The sequence below is a fragment of the Lutjanus erythropterus genome, chromosome 13 (assembly GCF_056507025.1).
Source record: "Lutjanus erythropterus isolate fLutEry1 chromosome 13, fLutEry1.hap2, whole genome shotgun sequence".
NCBI lineage: Eukaryota > Metazoa > Chordata > Actinopteri > Lutjaniformes > Lutjanidae > Lutjanus > Lutjanus erythropterus.
Window position 1 is genome coordinate 25164126 of NC_139329.1, and position 21771 is coordinate 25185896.

General features: G+C 37.4%; 2 protein-coding genes across 2 annotated transcripts; one reads left to right on the forward strand and one right to left on the reverse strand.

The window, feature by feature from the left end:
- Positions 1-4130: 4130 nt before the first annotated feature.
- On the reverse strand, positions 4131-14266 carry cib2 (calcium and integrin binding family member 2). Its single transcript, XM_084734721.1, has 6 exons — positions 13889-14266; positions 11851-11885; positions 7345-7456; positions 5352-5499; positions 5049-5244; positions 4131-4158 (listed from the first exon to the last, which is right to left on the reverse strand). The coding sequence occupies exons 1-6, from the start codon at positions 13937-13939 to the stop codon at positions 4137-4139; spliced, it is 564 nt and encodes a 187-aa protein (XP_084590847.1). The 5' UTR covers positions 13940-14266; the 3' UTR covers positions 4131-4136.
- Positions 14267-16478: 2212 nt separating this feature from the next.
- On the forward strand, positions 16479-21472 carry lrrc61 (leucine rich repeat containing 61). Its single transcript, XM_084734720.1, has 9 exons — positions 16479-16729; positions 18738-18833; positions 18916-19062; positions 19358-19418; positions 19885-19970; positions 20055-20120; positions 20324-20392; positions 20571-20696; positions 20797-21472. The coding sequence occupies exons 1-9, from the start codon at positions 16702-16704 to the stop codon at positions 20901-20903; spliced, it is 786 nt and encodes a 261-aa protein (XP_084590846.1). The 5' UTR covers positions 16479-16701; the 3' UTR covers positions 20904-21472.
- The last annotated feature ends 299 nt before the right edge of the window (positions 21473-21771 follow it).

The following is a 21771-nucleotide window of genomic DNA, read 5'->3' on the forward strand; positions in this document are numbered from 1 at the left end:
TCTGCCGTACCATTTCATGTAGAACTTGGGCGAGAAAATAGGGAAATAAGGGGCTTCCCCTTCAGTGGTGCCATGCAAATTAGGACATAACAACCCTCTCGTATATCAACACATTCAAACTTGGAAAATCGACAGTATTTCAGGATGTCTCTGCCGTTCTCTCTCTCAAAACTTAGATACAGACGACGAAGTGTCTTTGGAAAACAGAAGGAAGTGTGTCACTTCTCATAACTGACGCCGTATGAGTCTGATTGTGTATCGGTGTGTTTCTGTCCCTGTGAATAGCAATCAGACAAAACATAATGTATGAGTGTGCAAGAACCTTGGAAAAATCATTATTAATGGTAGTCTATAATAATTGTTATAATTTATTATGATGTTTATTTGCTTCTGTATTTATTTACCCTTGTATTAAATGCCCAATTTATTTACTTTCCCATTTAATTTTATTTTCTGTGCTTTTATTTATTTATTTATTGTTTCCCTTTGTGGGACATGTTCAAGTTTGAAGTTTTATGTTTACAAGAAAGAAGAAAACAAAAAAGTACAGTTATATCTCATGGCCTTCATGAGCAGATGGAGTTTGCTGTGTGATCGTGGAGATCCTGATTCCAAAAAAAATAAATATAATGAAAAATTACAGCAAAAATAGTTTATATTTCATGTTCATATATAATAGGAAAATATTGTCGTACAATGACAACTCAGTTCTATTCAGTAATTTATAGTCAGTTTCAGTAAAAAAAAAAAGTATCACCATCTTGTTTCTAATCGATTCATAGTTTAAGAAGAAGTAAATATAGGAAATACTGATGCAGTACGTAGCAGCAGCTTCCACAAGGATCTCTTTATGTACCATCACTGTGCAGTTTGTAAGGCCTCCACTGTCTTCAGGCACCATCTTCAATCAGATCAAATTAAAACAGACAAGGTCTCGTGGAGTGAAATCAGTGTGAGCTTCACACACCGTTTGGCCGCTCTCAACCTGAGAAGCAGTTGCTTACAGTAATGGCCGCTTTACAGCCCCAGTATCACATTGCAGCAGAAGCTTCTCTGCTGGAATCATAATGAACAGATGTTCTCTGTGAGACCAGTAATTAATGAAGCCACACAATCAGCCCTGAATATTTGATACTGACCTCATAAAGGGAAGTGGAGATAATGGAGTGAAGAATTAACTGGCTGCTCTGATGACTGCACACTGTTTAACTGACTTCAACATCCTCCTCTGTCAGGCGAAATAAGACACTCAATGGCAACTTTTTCTCATTTTTTCATAGCTGGAAGTGTCTGTGAGAGAAATCACATCATCCACCAACATGGCTCTATTTTGTATGCCCATATTTTGGTGTTGATCTCCACGCATGTTTAACTTCTTTTAGAATTCAACCAGTACTGAATTTTGGGGGCCAATGCCGATGCCAATATTAAGAAGTAAAAAAAATGCTGATGTCGATTAATCAGCTTTAAATGAACACACATTTTTTTTGCCATGATCCCAAAAACATGGTTATCAAACACTTACGGCAAAGACGTGTATTTGTGGTAGGATATTTAACAAAAGACAATTAATGTGCTTTAATGCCCAAAATGACATCAGAGGACTGAAATGATAAACTTTCACCAGTATTAATTAAGTATTAAAAAATTCTAAATGTCTCTAGAGCTGCAACAATTAATTACTATTCAATTATTAAATTAATCAACAACTATTCTGATAATCAATTAATCGATTTGAGTACATATTAAAAAAATAAAAAGTCAAAATTCTCTAATTCCAGCTGCTTAAAAGTGAATATTTTGTAGTTTCTTTACTCCTTTATGACAGTAAACTGAATATGTTTGTGTTGTGGGCAAAACAAGACATCTGAGGACGTCAACTTGGGTTCTGAGAAACACTGATCAACATTTTTGTAAGCCACAGCTGGTGCCTGTGGAGCCGGTTCAGAGGAAACCAAACTCCTCAGAGTAAAATTAGACAGTGAATTGAAGTGGCCAAAGCAAACTAAGAATATTGTTGTAGTCATGGGAAAAAGTCTGGCAGTTATTAAGAAGTGTGCTAACTTCTTACCTCAAGAAAGCATTTCTCATGTTGTTCAAACATAAGCTCTTATTCATCTGGATTACTGTCCATTAGTACCGATCTAGCTATGACAGCCCAATAACAGACAAATGGTCTGTTTGGGCTAAGTTTATTTGGTCTGCTGTCACGCACAAGATCCAGCCTGAAAGACGGACCATCACACAAAATGTGTTGCAGTGTTTGTCACCAATGACTAACAGGAAAGACCTACAATAAATAGTTTCTTCACAGACAAAATGGTCTTTGCTGGGTTGCTTATGTTACGTTAGCCTGCAGCTAGTGTCCCAATTTCAACTCTGTAACTGTTCTGTTTTTGTCAGACTCAGAGCCAATGAATCAGGTCATATTTTTTGCAGCGACTGCAATAGGCAGCAAAAACATAAAGGTGTGATTCTTGCATGGCGCAAACATCTTAGTTACTGCATAATGTTCTGCATGTATGGCTTCCCAACATCCACCTGCATGGTATGACTCACTAGTACAACCTGTGCTCAAAGCATGAACCGTACAAAAACAACACAGAACACTGTTCTCCATATGTGCCTGATGCAAATCTGCACCCTGCAGCCTGACCCATTAATCATCAACCAACATGACTGAGGCCATTTCTTCAGCTCTCCCGTTGAGATTAACCGTGTGCAGGATGTAATCATGTGATGCTTGTGAGTGCTGAGGCAGCTCAGTCCTAATGATCACATTCTGCTTAACACATTATTACAGCTCATATGATGGGTTATGCAGAGTTGCTTCCTGATCTTTACTGTGCACATGCCTTGATCATCATGGATGGGTGGGTTGTGAGTGGGATGTTATTGATATTAGTCACTTAAAAATTGAGCTTAACAATTTTGAAAAAATATCCAATCGTGATTATTTTGACTGATATTGCAATTGTGATATAATTTCAATATTAAAAGGAATGTTCATTTTTACATCATTAGTCTAATTTTCATTGAAAATAATTATGCTGCCATTTTTGCAGAGATATACACCAAACAAAGATGTTTATAGTCTGCAGAATATGATTTTTTGGCACAGACATCTCTGCAGCATGACAATATTTAATTTGAAGTACTATTTATTTTGCCTTTAAAAAACATACTCACACCTGCAATCAGAAAATATTGCAATTTGGATTAGAATTTCGATTTCTTGTTCGGTCTTACTGAAATGATTGTTTTTTGGTTAACAAATTGCAAGAGCTTCTGTATTTAAGGGTTATATCATGCATTTTTCAGTGACAGCACAATATAAAAAAAGTAATTCACTCAGAACACACAGAAAAAAAACATTTATTCAAAGTAAGACAAAATACCTGAAGTCACATAAAATACTGTAACATGTTTATCCAAAAGATGGCTGCATGTAATATCTCATGATAATGGCTGAGGCAGAAGATGAAAGATGACAGAGCCCTTCATTTAAGTGGAAAACAGTAAGATATGATTGTCATCATGTTAACAAGCAAGGAAAAAGACAACTTAAAATGACGAAAAGCATTAGACTGCGTCTACAAATATTGCATAGCTCGTATAAAATATCAGTATGCCCTTAAAGCCAGCGCTGTGCTTTCATTCACTTCAAGCTTTGTTGTTAGCCTTACACAGTAAATACTTCAGATCTGGTGTGTCACTGTAGGAAGACTTCACTGGGGGTATCTCATGTGCAATATAGGTAGATAAGCATTTTATGCATTCTTGAATGTGCCCAATAAGCAGCAACGCAGAGTCTGGCTCATTTTGCACCTGTTTCATTGACCAGTTTTCAACCTTGAAACGAGGAGAGAACAGCCTTTTCTCCCAACAAGAGACCAATCCAGGTCAAGCCCTTTGATAGGTGGTAAAAAAGAAAAAAAAAATTCACGTTTGAGAGAATTCAGCTGTATCCACTTTTCTGCTTTCTAACTCAGCAGACTTTACTGAGGCCAGAGAGGACTGATGCGTAATTTTTTTTTTTTTTTTGACAACAGGAGAAGGAGACAGGCACTGTGCTGGGGCCAGGACCGGGTGCAGGTAGACTCCTGAGGTTCACCACACTGCCCACCTTGGTCTTTTCAGATTCTTATATGGAAGGTACTGGAGAGACAAAACAGGCAAAATAAGGGACTAGCAGTGAAACAGTCATAGCCATGGTGCCGGCTATATGTGAGTAAACACAGCAGAAAAAAAAAAAAAAAGATTTGTTCATCATTTCAGTGGGGACAGATAGTGCTGAGGCCATTTGCATATAAATGAATGGGCGAAGTGGAGGCTCAGGATTAAAGTGATGTTGTTAGTCTGACAGTTAAATGATGAAAATGATTACAAGCCATCTGGGTAATGAAGACTATACATAACCAGGGACAGACAGATTCACAGCACTGCAGCTGGAGGGATAATGCATGCACTGCCTGATTTTAGAGTGTCGCAGCTTTTCATATAGAGTGAGGTGTATGCAATGTGTAAAGGCCACTAAGTACATTCTTTATGTGGTTAATATGTTGTTATGTTATTTATGTTCTAATATTTTTTCAGTTTACACAATGGTTAGCGTACTTTTTGAACAGTGGACTATGTCAGGGTTATGTCTCTATGTCTATTATTGTGTTTCAAGTATCAGAATACAGTCATATTGTCATAGTTTACGACAGGTGATAATACTGTAATGCAGTTTTAGTGTGCATGAGCAAAAAGCTTTGGACACCATAGTAATAATAAGAAGTCAGCAGACATGTGGATGGAGTGTAGAGCATCAAGTCGGTAATGGACCACGCTGAGATGCACATGTGGATCACCTGCTGCGACACTGTACTTAATACTGAAATAAACCCCCGTTCAACTTTACCTGCCTCATTGAATTGTGAATACATTTGTTTTTTAACTAAAAGAGGCTCTGCAGACTAAGTGAACTTCCACTTGACAACATATTTACATTTGCTTTTAAACATCATAACATTATTTGTCATAAGCGAGGTGACAGTAATTACCTTAAAAAGTCAGGAGCCCTGGTTATCATATTTTCAAAGTCAGCAAAGGAGAGTTTGTTGTCTCCATCTAAATCTGCCTCCTCAATGGTTTTCTCGCACACCAGCTCCACCTCCTCAGGAGTCAACTCCTCCTTCGTCAGCTTATTCAGAGTCTTCTCCAGGTCTTCTTTGCACAAGTAATTATCCACGTTGAAATCTGTGAGCAAAAAAAGGATTTGGAGCAAATAATCACAAATCATTTCATTTTATTAATTCTGGAAAATTTGAACGTATAGAACGCATGTTCTAAAAATTGGTCATTACCGTATATTTTGAAGGCGTATATGGCCTTGAGTTCTCTAGGAGCCATTTCACTGAGGACTGAGAACATGTCCACAAATTCATTGAAGCTGAGGTTCCCCATCCCGTCTTCTGAGAAAGACTCCACGATCCTGCTGCGGAATGGGTTTTCCTATGGACGAAAATTTCATTTTGTTTTTAATGTCATTTACTTATATAGAAGGACAATACATATGTCAATGGGCCAGCATGCCATTACTCCTATCCCACTGCTGATAACCAAAATCATATATCCAGTCGTTTTACATTTGCATTATACTTTCACAACTTATAGCTGCCCAAAGTACCTGTCAAAGTTCCTGTGGGATTTTTAATCTTGCACACAAAAGACAAAAAATATCATCTCACAGGACTGCCGGGGGTCTGGGTGCAGGCATGAGTAAGAAAAAACACAGATACTTTGGGCAACTATAAAGGTCTTGAGTATAATTTGGTAAAATAGTGTCTCAGTATGGTATATTTTAGTCTAAAACAGCATTATGCAATTTCTAATTACAGCATATTTAGGTGTATGGGCATAACTGTGAACTACTCTGTAAGAAAGTTTTTAAAAAAAGGGTCTAATACCATCTAATAAAGAAAAGATTATTTCTAATTTTTGTCTAATTTGATACAAAGTACAGCTTATTATGTCTTGTTAGTGGACTGTGAAATAAAGAGCACCCAAAAAAACATGCACAATATTTCAAAATTGCCCTGAAGGAACTACAGTTTTTACATGCAGTTGTCAGTTTCACATATGAGCGGCAGAGATGCAAACTGCTCGGTGTATTCTGCTGATCACAGCTGAAAAGGGCTGACTCTCTCTCTTTGCTGGTAGGGTGAAGCCAATATTTTCTCCTCTGTTGCTCAACCATACGTTTTATATCCGCCATCAAAAGAGACTAAGAATCTCACTAATTCTATACCTGTAAGCACAGCTGTTGTCCAGAATACAGTTGGCATGTTTAAGCTAAAAGGTCCTGTTTGCATAAATCAGCAATTCAAAGTGATGCCATTTTTAAATGCATATCCTAAGACACGTCAGTGCAGCCTGAATCAGCTCAGTCAACTCAACACAGCTAATTAAAATAGAGTAGGAAATGTATTTATGAAGACTTTGTGCATCTGTGTCATCATCAATCCTGCCTTTGGTGGTCTCCATCTCCCCCCTGCCATCCTTATAAGCCCTGCAATCATATGACAGTTTTACAGGCAAAGGCCAATTATGCCCAGAGGAAGGACACATTATGAGTCTCTGTGCTAAACCCTCAGTGGATAAGGACTCCATATTAAACCGCGTGGTACTCGTTGGCCGAGATGTTGCGCAACATGCCATTTCTAAAATTTCTCAATGTCCTTTTCAAATGGCAGGTGCTTAAAAATAGGAGAGGATGCATCAGTCAGGACGGAGAGGCTGAGCGTTTCATGGCACATTAACTTTCATACGCTCACAGAATGTGGTGTCATGCAATCAGATCAGTGATGATGGTGGTTAAAAATCAATTCTGTCCTCTGAAAGAGAGTGCGTATTGATTAGGTGTCTGCGCACATGAGCAGTGGGTGCCTTACAGCGCAATCCAAAATAAGACAACACAACAGTGGTACACAATGCTGGTGAAGAACAAAGTACCGGTGAAAAGAGTGCAATGAATCAATGAATCAATTAGTTCTGTACTAATAAATGAATTGACAACTATTTTGATAAACTATAAATTGCCTTTTTTTTTTTTTAAGAAAAATTCTTTGATTTCAGCTTCTCAAACTACTGAATACCTTTAAGTTGCCAAAACAAAGCTTCAGCTTGGGCTTTGGGAAACAGTGATAAATATTTTTCACAATTTTCTGGCTTTTTTTTTTTTTGGACCAAACAACTAATCGATTAATTAAGAAAGTGACTGATAGATGGCAGTAATAAAAATAATTGTAAGTTGCAGCCCCTCATGTTTGAGGTAATATAAAAATTTATTTTTTTTACCTTTAATTCTGGCATGTTGACTATTAAGGCTAAAGGCAGTTTACAATCAGGATCGTTGGTGTAGTCCATCGGTACAAGATGTGGAGCCAACTCATGGTATCTGCCGTGCAACCTAGAATAAAAAAGATAAAAGCAATTGTATTTCTTTTAATGCTTTTGGCTTTCAGTTGTTTAAAAAAAGAAACTATATACAGACTATGAAAAACTTTGGGTTTTACTCACCATAAAACAAAATAAAATGAAACAGATCAGTTTGTAGCTCAACTGATAAATGGGCAAAAATAGAAACATGACCACAAAATGAATTAAAGATGGTGGAGGGAAAAAAGTACCGATATGGTGGCAGGTAGAGTGAATTTTTGAGTTGGAATGAAAATAGACTCAGAGAGCTGCTGTCTTAAACAAATAAACGAAAATACATTATTATTCAAAATACTGAATATATGTTTTATTTAACATATCAAATAATTCTACATATACGTTGTCAACCAATTGTAGAAAGGAACACAAGGAAATATATATTTAATAAATATATGCTAAATATATTAATACTCTGAGTCAATTAGTTGCAGGTTGTGGAACAAGAAGCAGCTTCTCAGCATTTAGACCTGACAGGGAGCTCCTCTTGCCTCATAAATGTTTCCCGTTGTGCTAAAACTAAATCAACCCAAGCGCTGTTTTCTGCATTACAGGTTCTGCAGACAGAGTGGTCATATCGATAAACATATATGCTGACACTGATATTACCTGTAGTAGACTCAGATCAGGCTCATATCAGGCCAATAAAATGGTTGACCAATATATCAGCTGGGCTCTAATACAGACTACAAAAAAAACACAAACAATGTAGTTTTCACTCAACATAAATACCTGAGTTTGTTGCACAACTGTCATAAAAATAAACACGACCACAAACAGATTCAAAGATGGCGGACATATACTTGGAATTAAAAATGTTGAACCTTTGTGACTAGCTGAGTCAGTTTCATGCAGGAAATAATGTAACCACTGTGTACTTCCTCTAAAGTAAAACATGGAGTTTTAAAAAAGGTCACGGTGACTAATTCAGAGTATGCCAACGTACTGGGCCAAATGAAAAACTCCTCTTTTTTAACCCTTTTCTCTGTCCTGTTAAATTCAATCATTCATTATTGAGAACGATGTCAAACTGCAGGGAGGCTGTGTGAATGATAAACACATGATGTCGGGGAAAGTGCTTATCTGCCCCGCTTTCACTCTGACTAATCCTGTCATGGCGTACCTTCATTGCCAGAGCGGAGCCGTTTATCAGCAGGGACACTGGTCTTAGAGGACAAACTCACTCCAATTAAACTAGATAAACCTGTCAGAATGATGGAGTTTCATTGGTACACTGCAGCAAATGAACGGGTAAACCTGCAGCTCTAATGTACCATGACCCTTGAAAGTGTTTGGATCTCAGGGCTTCTGCATATTTGATTTTGTTTGAACAGAAGGAGCATTAACATTGGGATTCATTTCCAAAACTACTGCACATCTGAAAATATAAAAACACTGAAATGCTATAATGTTATATGTAGTGTAAGACACGACATAAGGCTTCTGAAGGGTTCAAATCAGTGACCTTATGACCATCCGTGATGACCTGCTTCTTTGATGTTACATAACTGCGCTGTAACCGCCGCAGCTGGAGACAGAAACAAGGAGTGTTTTATGAAGGTCATAAAGTGTAGGACCCAATTACGCCCTCTGCTGATTGTCAATTTTGAGTCTCCAGTCCACTGATGACCTTGGAGTCAAAGTTAATTCAATATCACAGGAGAGATACATGCACACTGACTGTTAATAAGGGGAAAAGGCAGAGAAAATTACAAATACTTGTTGTTTCATTGGATAGGAGCAAAAAGCAGCAGAACTGGAAAGAATGCACAATTCTTTTGAACGAAAACAAAGTCATCTTAAAAGTTTAGGACGGATTATTTGATGTGGGTTGTATGAGGTACTTATTATTACCTACAGTAGATGCCACAGCACAGAAGCTAAGCAATGAACTCCGATGGACTGGATCAGCAACAAAAGGTATATTAGCCACTTAAAAAAGGTACAACTAAAAGAAAAATCATCATCAGATTTCGTGTACTCTCTTATTAGGATATTTTCACTGCTTTACTTTGCCATCTTCTCTGATCGGAGACTGCTGTTATATCTCAAATATTGCTTCCTCCAAACCAACCAAACACTATTGGCAAAATAAGTAACTGAACACGGGAGCTGCTGGTCTTCCACAGCCTCAAGGTGTTAGTTAGTTAATGTTACTGAGTGACTTCAGTGTTCTAAAAAGACAATTTGGCTTCATCAAAGTCACACAATAGCACAACCAAACTAACAGATCAAGGCGGTAGACTAGCAACTCCCAACTACCACGTTCCTGAGGTAAAATGACTGATTTTGCCTATGGAGTTTGGTTGGTTTAGACAGCATGATATTAGGCTTCTATAACAGTAGTTTCAGGCCGGAAAAGTCAGTCTGGCAGCAAAGTAAAGTGGTGAAAATATTCTAAACATTGCATACGCTTAAACTGATATCGATTTTTTTCAGTTGGACTTTTATAAGTGGCTAAAATACGTTTTGTTGTTCATTGCTCAGCTTCCATGCTGGTCCTCCTCTCTGCTTTTCCAAAACTGAGGCATGCTGGCTGGTATCCTCTGACTATCATATAACCCCACTTCAAATAACCTGAACTATCCCTTTACACATACTGTGACAAATGCAGTGAAATGAATGAAAATAAAATCATATGGAAGAGATTCTTGCTGAAATAAAAGGGTATTGCTGTGGTTGTAACCTACTGTAGTTGAAGCCTATTTCTGCTTTACAAATAAAAAATGTAGGATCAAACACACGTGTTTCTGTTAAATGTCGATCCTTAATTAACAAATACCAGCAATTATTTAAAAAACAAACTTGACTATATATACAGGGTGAAAGAAAAACAGATCCAAAGTTCCTGTATGCCTGGAATCACATAACTTTCATCCTTATCTGATGTTCGACTGCACATTCGTGTGTATCACCACTTAATTACTTTAAGTAGCTATTTATCTTCCACCATCTAGAACCAATGATAAAAGATACTGCAACATGAGCATCATCGGTGAATTCCATTAAAAAGAAAAGCACGCGGTTTTTTGATTAATTTATGCCTGTGATCGACGGGGTGAGTGACAGGAAGAGCCACCCGATGAGTCATGATACCTCGCGCAGTCACAAAGAGTAGATTGATATTTATTTCATTTTTTAAGAGTTGAGGCTGCACATGTTGAAGGAGGAAGAAATGTGACACTTCGTTGGGTGGCACTGAAAACAACACCACAGTCAGAAGGTCAACATGACTTTCAGAGGTTTAGGTAACATACGGATGCTGCTACAGCACAGAACCTTCTAGATCTTCACTGACAAACACTTGAAACTTTTACATGAGTCACATGTGCCACATGTGTGACTCACATGAACAATAAATCTGCATATTGTACCATTCATTGATGTCTATACGTGTATCTGGATAAGATGCCATGCTTAACATGATTGTGCGCATTGGTCTAATTAAAAATAAAACATTATTTACTTTAATATTATCGGCCTGTCATATCGGCAGAAATGCTTGATTATTGACTGAGGTTGCGCTGATGTCATGGTGCATCCATATCATCCACTTTTTTTCCTCTCCCTTGTCTCTTTTTTGCAGTTTTTTCTTACTTCTCTATCTGTGTAATCTATTGAGTTCCTCAGCCCTTTCTGTATTTGAGAAAATCTTATGAATAAATCATTTTTTGAAAAGATAAATGGCAGTGTATTAATTTTACATTTAAAAAAAGCCAAAATGGATTATGATTTTTATTTCTAGTTGCAACAGTACATATGCCACATAAAATAAAAGGTTTGTGCTCAGTAATGGATTGTTTACCACATTTGATTGATTCCTATTTTACATTAAAAGTTGTAAATCATTCCAATCAGTAGCAAACAAACGGCAAACCTGTGCTCTTAATCATCCAGCACACATATAATTGTGCCATACACCAATTAATGACAAAGTAATAGTAAGTATTAAGTCAAAATGCATTCATTCATTCATTCTTCCTCTTTTGAACAGTGCCCAAACATTGCAGCTGCCAATGAAATCAAATTCAGTATTAAGTTTCCCAGGTGGGAACCAGTCTGCTCTGATGAGTTGGCATGGCTCACACATATGGGACACATTTAATCCCTCCAACAGGAGCCAAACGCAGTCTCAAGTGGTATACAGTCCCTTGTAATGAAAGTATGTTTTGTGATTTAACATGGGCTCTACAGTATTATATGTTGTCCACTTAAAGCACACGGAAGGAACACAGGTAAATAAAAGGTTGGATTATGTGTATAAAATTGTTATTCCGTGTATAATCTGATTGTTAGAGCGACTGGTTTGCAACTAATTTACAGTACATTAGAAAGCAGTGAATCAAAATGACTTGTTTTAAGTCTTACCGCAGAATTTCCTTGCGGGTGAAAAACGTGCAGTCCTGCAACAAGAGAAAAACAATATGTCAAAACACAATATGAGACATACTGAAGGTTAATGAAGGGCTGTAGAGCATGACAGAATGTTTAAGTTGCAATACCTATCTGCATCCATAAAAGGCCTAAAAACGCCCACAGTGACACGCGTGTGAGTCATACAAAACAACGGTTTCTCTGCAGTCACACAGACAACCCCTGAATCCCTGTTGAGGCGTCTGGTGTCTTTTCCAGTGATGATGATGTGTGTGTGAGTGTTGTCACCTGCCACTTGCAGTAAGAACGATGAGGCAGAGCAACATGATCTGCGGTTGTCTGACATGCCTGTGCTGGCACGCACATTATCCAACAGCCCTACTGGAGGCGCCTCAGTTTACATTTTGCCTTGTATCCCCTCTGTCTGAGCTGTGCTCCTGAGTGTGAGAAGCAGAGTGCAGCCAGCTGGACTCTACAGACGATGTGATTAACTAAAAAAACATGTTTTCCTTTGTTTACTGTTGCATCCACTCAAGTCAAATGATGATTAATTAATGATAACTGTGTGTGAGTAGATGTAAAAAGCAATATTTGACTATTTATCATGACCTATAGTCTACAAAGTATCACATAAGTAAAACCTACACAGAGAAGGTAGTGAAGTGGTGTTGCTGAACAAAGAAAATACTCAGTCAGTCAGTGGTGTTAAAGGTTAAATATCCATCCTAAAAAATAAAAAATAAAATGTACTGACGCCCTAATAACTCCTAAAGCAAACAGAAAGCAACAGTTTTCTAATAAGGACTGGCAGGAGTAACCAGAGAGGCCCTTGAGAACTAAACTGTCTCCTGAGAGTAGAGTTTCACAGCATATCACACTGGCGTGGCATCAATTATTGAGTCCACACCTAATCACATGATAAACCCGTGGACATGAGGACGTGTTTCTTCACGGGAAAAACCTGGATTATCTTTACAGGGAATAAAAGGTCTGATCTTCTCAGATGGAGGCGCAATAAACACGAGATCCACCAGTTTGCAATGAAATCAAAACCTTCTGCTACTCTCGCCTATCAAGACTGTAAATATTTAAGCAGCAGAGTCATAACGGATTCTGGCAGGAAATTGATTATTGCCTGTCCTTAACTGATTGGGACCAAGACCATTGCATTCGATTTAGGTGAGCTGGTGTAAATGATCAATATTGTACAGATTGGTTTCTCTTTATCTCACAAATGTTATCCATTATATTGAAGACACATACGAGTGACTCTGTTAAGAGGTTAATATCAGCAAAAAAAATACTGATGTATGATGGTAGGGCTGCAACTAACAATTAATTTCATTGTAAATTAATCTGTCAATCATTTTCTCAATTAATCAATCAGTTGTTTGGGCCATTAATTGTCAGAAAATCGCAAAAAAAAAAAAAATGTACATCACTGTTTCCTAGAGCCCAAGATGATGTTCTCAGATGTCTTGTTTTGCCCACAACCCAAATATATCCAGTTTACTTTCATAAAGGATGAAAGAAAACAGAAAATGTTCACAATTTAGATGCCAATGTCAGAGAATACTGAGTTTTTTCTTTAAAAAATCACTCAAAACAATAAATTGATTATCAAAATAGTTTACTAAATTTAATAGATAACAACTAATCAGTTAACCGATTAATTGCATCTCCAATGCATTTTTTTGCTTTACCCATTACATTCAGACACATGGGAGTGACTCTGCCAAGAAATTAATAACAGGAAAAGAAATAGATTATTTTAAAAAGAAAATGTACAGATTACATGCTGTGTAAGAATAATTCTTTACATATGTTTTGCTCCACCTTTTACTCCACAAACATGCATTCTCTTAATATTTTTTTTTATTCACTGCACTAAACTTGAGGTCTATACTAAAAAAAATCACCATACAAAGAAACTGTGGTGCTTTAACATGTTTTCTGGTTTCGTCATGGAGTCTGGAGTTGGACATATATCCTCTCCAACATGCTGCAGGTAGTGAGGGGCAGGCAGGCTTACCTGGTAGGCATCAAGTTGCTCGTCGGTAAATATTGTTTGCTTATTACCCATCTTACATTAAATCATCTGTTGCTCGAACTCATTCACAACACTGAACGTCCGAAGCCTTTTCTCAATGAGAGGCATTTAGGGGCTCCGCGGAAAACAAAGTCTCCGCGCTGCAGGGGTCGAGGACGATGCAAACTCTTAAAAAGAGCTGCTGTCGTCCTTAGAGGAGATGTCCGCCATGACCGCAGCACGCAGAGGGTGTGTTAAGACAAAAAAAGATGAAAAATGAAAAGTAGAAGAGCAGCGTGTCCAGCAGTGTCGGAGGTTCAGGTTGTCTGCGGAGTCAAACTGACCTGCTCGTCTTTAAGCACCCTGCTGCTGCTGATGATGATGATGATGATGATGTCCACCAGAGGAGTCAAGACAGACCAATAGGACCTCAGGTAAATAAATAAATTAACTGCTGTGAACTAGAAGCTGCTGGGAATGAAGGTGATGCCTTAACTACATTTTGGAGCTGCTGGTAAAACCTGCACTTCCCTCTGTTTACATCAAATGTAATTTAATGCTCCAGTTTTTTTTTTTGTTTTTTTGTTTTTTTTGTGTATTGTGTCTGGTGCAACTTCATTATAGAGGTAAGTGCATTGGTGGAAAATGTAGTATGATCCTACATTCTTCTTCTGCTGCTTCATCTTCTTCTTCATATTGTTATTATTGTTATTATTTTTATTGCACTTACATGTAATCAGTATTTTGAAGCTTTTAAGACTTTATGCACTTTTGTGTCATTTACTGTATAATATAATTTGCGGTCGACCAATATGGGTTTTTTGATGGTCAGTGCTGATATTTACAGAGCAGGGTGGCTGAAGGATAATGCCAATACTGAAACACAGAAAAGGCATGTATAAGTCTATGATTTCATGCAGTCAAATGTACATGGTTATGTTAGCCAGTAACATGTTGTTTTAGATGTTTATTTTTTATTAATTAATGAAAGAGAAAAATACGTTGGATTAGCATGTAGATTTCAGGACTTGACTGGTATTTTGATTGGGATAGTTCACCCAAAAATGAAAATTCAGTCATTAGCTGCTCACACTCACGGGTTTGGTTTTTTAGTCCACAAAAGTTTCACGGGAAAACAGAGTTGCAGGATTTCCCAAAATAAAGTGAAATTTACAAAAGTAAAACAAAAAAGCGAAAAAAAACAAACAAAAAAGCCTCTATACTGCTCATGTGGTGTAATTAAGGTCTCCTCAAACCCTGAAATGCCATTCACTGCCATTCGTGGCTCCAAGCAACAGATCTACAGTGAAGATTTAGGCTAAAAACATGGTCAACTTTCAAGTCAACTTGCATGTTGGGGCTTTAGGAGACTTGGATCACATCAGACGAGCAGCAGAATTTCAAGTTTGTTTGTTTGTTTTGTTTGTCTTTTTTACATTTGAAAACTGGTCGCCATTCACTTTAATTGTTTGGGAGAGTCTGCAATGCTGTTTTCCTGTGAATCTCCAGCAATGTTCCCTTGACTGGAATAAGAGGAGTAGATAATAAGTAAGTAGATAATAATAAGAGTGGGGTACAGTATGTTAGAAGTGACATCATTCACCTGCATTATTCTGTACATTATAAGATAATATTTAATGCTTGTCAGTAACAAATTTAGATTAGATTGACTGTCATTTAGGATGAGAGAAAGTGTTAACGTCAGAAAAGCCATAGGTGACTGAGGAAATTTAGACAAACATTTACTGCAATGTATACATTACAATTCAGGGCTCAAAACCAACTTTTTCACCACCTTTCCAAATCTCACAAAAGAGAGTAGTATTATCACTCCACAGCATCCACACTGGCAAGGCTCCCCTGCAGATGTGTCTGCACATTCTCTGTTTGTCAGCCTCCTGAATGCAGCCATCAACCGATACTATCTCAAAATGCCTGACAATCAGTCCGATTAATCAGTCTACCTCAGTCTATAATGCACCATATTTTATAAACCAATCTTTCTCTTATAAATGTCACATAACATAAATGTAGTGGAGTATATTTCCATCTGAAATCAGTATGAAGCAGGCTAAAATATTTACATCTAAAATGTATTGAAAGCATAAAGTAGCATAAAGTTGAAATACTGTGTGCAAGTATCTTTATTTTGTATTGATATCCAGTACTTGAGTAAATTAGTGACTTCCCGTCTCTGCACTAATACAACTCTAAAAAAGATGTCTGACACTCTCTTTTAATCAATTTTCTATATTTGTCTTTTCCCTCTTTTTATTTTTTTAAAACAAATTAACTAATATTTCAGTGGCATATTTTGCTGGTTATTTCACCCCCTGATTGGATTAGACTTTACACTAATTTATTTATTATCCCTTTCATTTAATTAATACTTAATTTAACAGTTTATTTGAGTTGACTGAACCCCATCGAGGAATAATTTTCAGCTCAGTGCTTTAACAAGAGCTGAACTTTTAATTGAACCTGTTGCACGGGAGCAACACGGTGTAATAACAGAGCCTGAACATTTTTTTTCCAGGCAGCCACATCTCCACCCTCCGGGCAGCGCCCTCTAACACACTGTAACAGCCTCCTGTTCAGCGTCTGCTGCGCTGGACTGCAGAGACTGAAGTCCGTCTATCCACCTGCGTGCTACTGCAGCACAGCAGTAATAGTGAGCGTGTCCTGACTACACCCCAGGACAGATGCCAATTTCACATTTCCCCCAAATAACCGCTGCCTTGCCTTTGCACAGCATCAGTTAAAACCATCGCTTTTTACTGCGATAGGTAGCTTTTTAAGTAACAAAGTTGCCCACGATGGACTCAAAGCGAGATAAAGACCAAGGTAAGTTGTGATGGATAGCTTGTTGCTACGGCGCTAAGCTAGTCGACACTAGCGGCTCGCGCTAGCGAGCTGCAGCTAAGCTAAGCTGTAGCTAACAACGTATTCGTTCGCTACACAACAATTTACGTTTGTCATCTTTAAAGAGGAAAAAAATAACACTTACCAGTTCATTAAATAACCCACCCACTTTCATCCGGCTGAATCATCCTCATGAAATCACGCAGCCGCCGCCTCACGACGTTTTCTGGTTAAAGATACAGGTAGCTATACACATTAGCTAAAAACCTTAAACTGGTGGCTAGCTAAGCTAAACACATTCACCTTCATTTATGCGTATGTAAGATGTGTGTTTGGTGGCCCTGCTTAACCCATCCACGACCTTTTACCTCAGTTTGTAGTGATGTTGCAGTACACTGTCTTGCTGTCCTTACAGAATTTGAATTTAAAGTCATTTAATTATTCATTCTAATGTAAAACGAAAAATATAACAAAATGTAATGGAAAAATAGACTCCAAAATCATTAATCCTGCCTGACCTGGAGAGTTTTATTTCTGTTCTCCTTAGGGAATCAGTGTTTCATTTGTGTAGACCACGGATGCTCAACTTGCTTTGCCTTGGGGCCACTTTTGCAAAATGTCAGGAGGCCAGGAGCCACTTAATAAACAGACATTAATAATAGCAATGTTATTTAGCAAACAAAATGAATAAACATTTAATAGTCTTTATTTAATCTTTCTTTGAAAGTATTTATTTTCAAATTAACTGACTTAACTTGGTGCATTGAATTGAAGGATATATTTTATAAACAATCAGCAAGATTATTTCTTGAAGATCAGGCTTGAAAGCACACATTTAGTGATTGGTTGAACCCTTTAAAAATAGCAAAATTGAAGCCTGCTGCACTTTGTGCACGAAAACTCTTAAATTAGGAACTTTGGGAACTCACAAAAAGAATGCAAGTAATTATGGGACTCTGATTTTACATTCATATCCTTCATACTTTTTTGCCAGTATGGATGTGAAACTGGCCTTGGTTTTATGTTGCATTCATAATGGCCTTAAAATGTTTTTAAAAGACTTTTACTGAATTTGTTGAAACCTACAGATTTTAGTTGTAAATGCTTTATTAACACTGGAAAGAATTTATACAACATTAAACATAGTGGGAACCTCGTTCATCATGCAATCACTGAAATGTAGAGATAATTCATAAACATACACTCCTTCTACCAGAGACAGAATAAACTGCATATTTGAGCTGTTTTACTATAAAATGCACATTTATGGGATCAGAATTGTTCTAATTTCTGTGTAACCTTTGCTCCTCTTCAGCCAATAGTTTTCTTTCTCTGCATAGCTCACCTACTGCACTTTGTGCAGTTTGAAAGGCTGTCATGCAAAATTCAACCTTCTCTGTTACTAACAGCCTAATTTATCCCATCATACAAAACTGGCATATCAGTCCTCCCTCCTGGGAAAAAATAACATGACAGTTTATTTTCATTGTGAATTATAAAATAGTCAGAGGGCCAGATTTTGCCTTTGAGCCACAAGTTGAATATCACTGGTGTAGGCTTAGAAAAGAGTATCCATGTGTAGTTAGAGCTGGGGAGTGATTCTGCCTTAGGAAATTAAACCAAATATAACTTCCCCAGTTGTTATTCATGCATGCAGCTTTCAAGCTAATACTGTCACAGACACACAAACACACAGAACAGCGCATCTGCCTGATTGTGACCCTTTCCTCTGGAGCTGGCACAGGAAAGGCTCGGTGTGCTGCCAGATATAGAATTCATGGTCTGCATGAATTGGTATTTACTATTTAGAGAAGATTGCTTAGGTAATTTGATGGTTCCACCATAAGCAGAAGAGACACGCTGCTTCCAGCATTCTGCTTCTGCAGCGCTGACTCACAAATAAGGAGTCTTGTGATTGTGTTGCATATTTGAGAATAGAAAAGTGAATGTGCTTTGTTATGCTGCTGTCATATTCCTCTGGTTATTTCAGATGCAGATGCTGACAAGATAACTGCTGTGCTGCTCAAGTCCCGTACAGGAGAATTTGATTTGGAGTCAATACTCTTCCTCAAATTGAGAGGTCTTGGTAAGGTTGAATTAATATACTATTTAAATCATCCAAAATGCCTGTTTATAATGTTTATAATTGTTAATGGTATGTGTTACAGGAACACATGATCTTGGATGCATTGGGGAGTGTGTGAATTTGGAGAGACTGGACCTCTCTGGAAATAACATCTCAAATTTAGCTCCTCTTGTATCACTTAGGCATCTTTCTGTGCTCAATTTGTCTTCCAACAGGATTTCCAATGTAGGTAAGATGCTCTTTATTTCTATGCTGTTTATTCACTTATCAGGGAAGTGAATGTGTGAATGTCTACATTTTGTTCTTTTTTCTATGTTATTATAAGTTATCTGAACATATAGGCTTATGTATTGCTGGCAAAATCAATTATTTCATTTATGTACATTTTCTTTAGGCTTTATTTCAACCTTTCTTTGTCAAGGTGCCAATAAAGCACCCTTCAATTTTAATTGTATGTCTTTATCTCCATTCTGTGTGAATAGAATTAGGTTTTTTAATGCAGCGTTTTTGTCTTGTAATTTCAGATCCCCTGCGTAGTTGTGAGAGTTTACAGAACTTAAATGTGGCTGGTAATGTCATATCCAGGTATCACTACACGACCGTTGAACACATGCTTACTGTAAGAATTATGAATAAGAATGTCATTATCTCAGAATATTAACTACATTATATACAAACAATGAAATATGTCATTGACAATAAGCTTATTTGCTACTAGTTGAGTCAGATTTTATTTATATAGCTTAATATGTCACAAATCACAATTTCCCTTGAGGGCTTTACAATCTGCGCAGTGTTGGACACCATCTGTCCTTTATGCCCTTGATACTTAGAACAGGGAAAAAATAGAAGAACCTCAGGGGGAGCCATCTAGGAGGGGTCCCCCTCCCAGAATGGACGGACATGCAATATGAAACAACAAAATCACAGTATATACAGATTTTGAGGGCAAAATTTCTGATGCTAATGCTTCTGAATTATTAGTGTTTCAAGAGCAATATTCTGCACCGGTTGTGTAAAACCATCTTATGTGTCTTTTGTTTTTCATCAGCATTGAGAGCCTACACTGCCTTCAGTCTTTGAGGAAGCTAGAAAATATACGTCTTAAAGACAACACTTACAATTTTACCAATCCAGGTAATTTTTGTGGTTTTATTTGATATTAGTCCAGCGGATGGAGAATCTTGACAAGTGAACTGACAATAACTTTCTTGATGTCAGTGTGCAGGAACGCATCATATAGAACCCTAGTTCTTGAGATGTTCCCCAACATCAAGGTACTGGATGGTAAGTCATATTTTCTTGTCACAGTGTAAAGCCAGCCCTTAAACAGTGAAAGTTTCACACAACTTTAGTTGGTGGGTTTATCAACAAGATAAACAAAATAACACAGAAGATGGTCTTATGGAAATGTAATCTAAGATTTGATCTTTTGTTTGTTTTTGGGTTTTTTTTGTAATGTCTTTTACAATTGTCTGTCTCAACTGTAGGTGAAAGAGTGGTCGGACGTGGGAGTGACTTATACCAATTATGCAAAGACATTGATGATACCATCAAAGGTATATTTGTTTACTAGTGTGTTATTGTATCATGACTGGTAACTCATCATATGAAGTGCAGTTGTTGGACGTACTATTTATCGTACATAAACAATTGTCCAATAGCATTACTGACATGTCTGTGGTGCAGTTTGGTTTCCCCAATAGTTACCAAACTATTGTTTTTATAAATGTGTAGCTGGAATATACAAGAATGGACAGCTTGTTGAACATCCTGATTGCAAACCATGGGTGGAGGATAGCTACTGGGAGATAAAGAGATCAAACAATGCCATTATTGAAGAAGCCTACAAACAGTTTAATGGTAAGGAAAGTGGTGCATGTGATCTAACCAGTTGTTGACTTATTTGTGTTTATAGTGTGCTATGTATATAATCCTAACCCCTACATTTCTTTTTCGACAGATGTTCTTCATGAATGCAGACTCCTCAACAACAGAGCCACTCATGTGATTTCACAAACTGAAAGATCCATGAGCCTGAAGAAGAAGCCGCAGCAGTATGCCATCTGAGTTGGGCTATTTTGGACACACTTGTGTACAACATTTAGCAACTTTTTGTTGTATGATAAAACCGTGGCTAATGTACTGTAGTTTTTCAAATTACTAAGCTACATCCAAATGCTTGATAAATATCATTGCCAGACACACATGCGCTGTTCTGCAGTGTGAGGCATTTGTTGACTTTGTATGACATCCTATGCATTGGGTAAAGTGATGATACATGTAAGTGGTTTGAAAACCTTTATCCATACTGACACCCCTCAGTTTGGTTCAAAGATGTCTTTACTTGCACAGTGTGCATTTTGTACCATGTTGTAGCCTGCATTTATGCTCAGAGCTATGCTGCTTACGAATTTATATAGGTTTAAGTGATTGAGAGCTTTTTTCCATTTTGCATTGCTGGATAATTTTGGGAGTTAATGTGTCCCATGCTGTATGCTTTCTTTGTAAGTTGAACTTTTGCAAAATGTGATTGAATGATTGTTTCAGCTGTTTCTACTTGTTTTATACCATAAAGTTTATTATGTGTACAGTCAACCTGTGGAAAATAATATGCTTATAAAGGTGCACTTCACATATTTGATTGTTACTCTTATCTACAAAGTCCTGGCTCAAAGCTGATACATACATGTTTTATTCTGTTTGCACATCCAGAGCCAAAGAACACGTGTTTTAATGATGTGAAAAGGAAAAAGAAAGAAACAAGCAACCTGTGTAAGTCACCCATTGTGGGATGTGTTTGTTCTCAGCAGCTGTCCATTGGCGCCACTTGCTGGTGGTAATTGCAAAAATGTATGGATCTGAATCTGCTTTTTTAGCCAAGTATGTGCACACTTACAAGGAATGTGACTCGGGTTTGAAGTTCTGTAAGTGTACT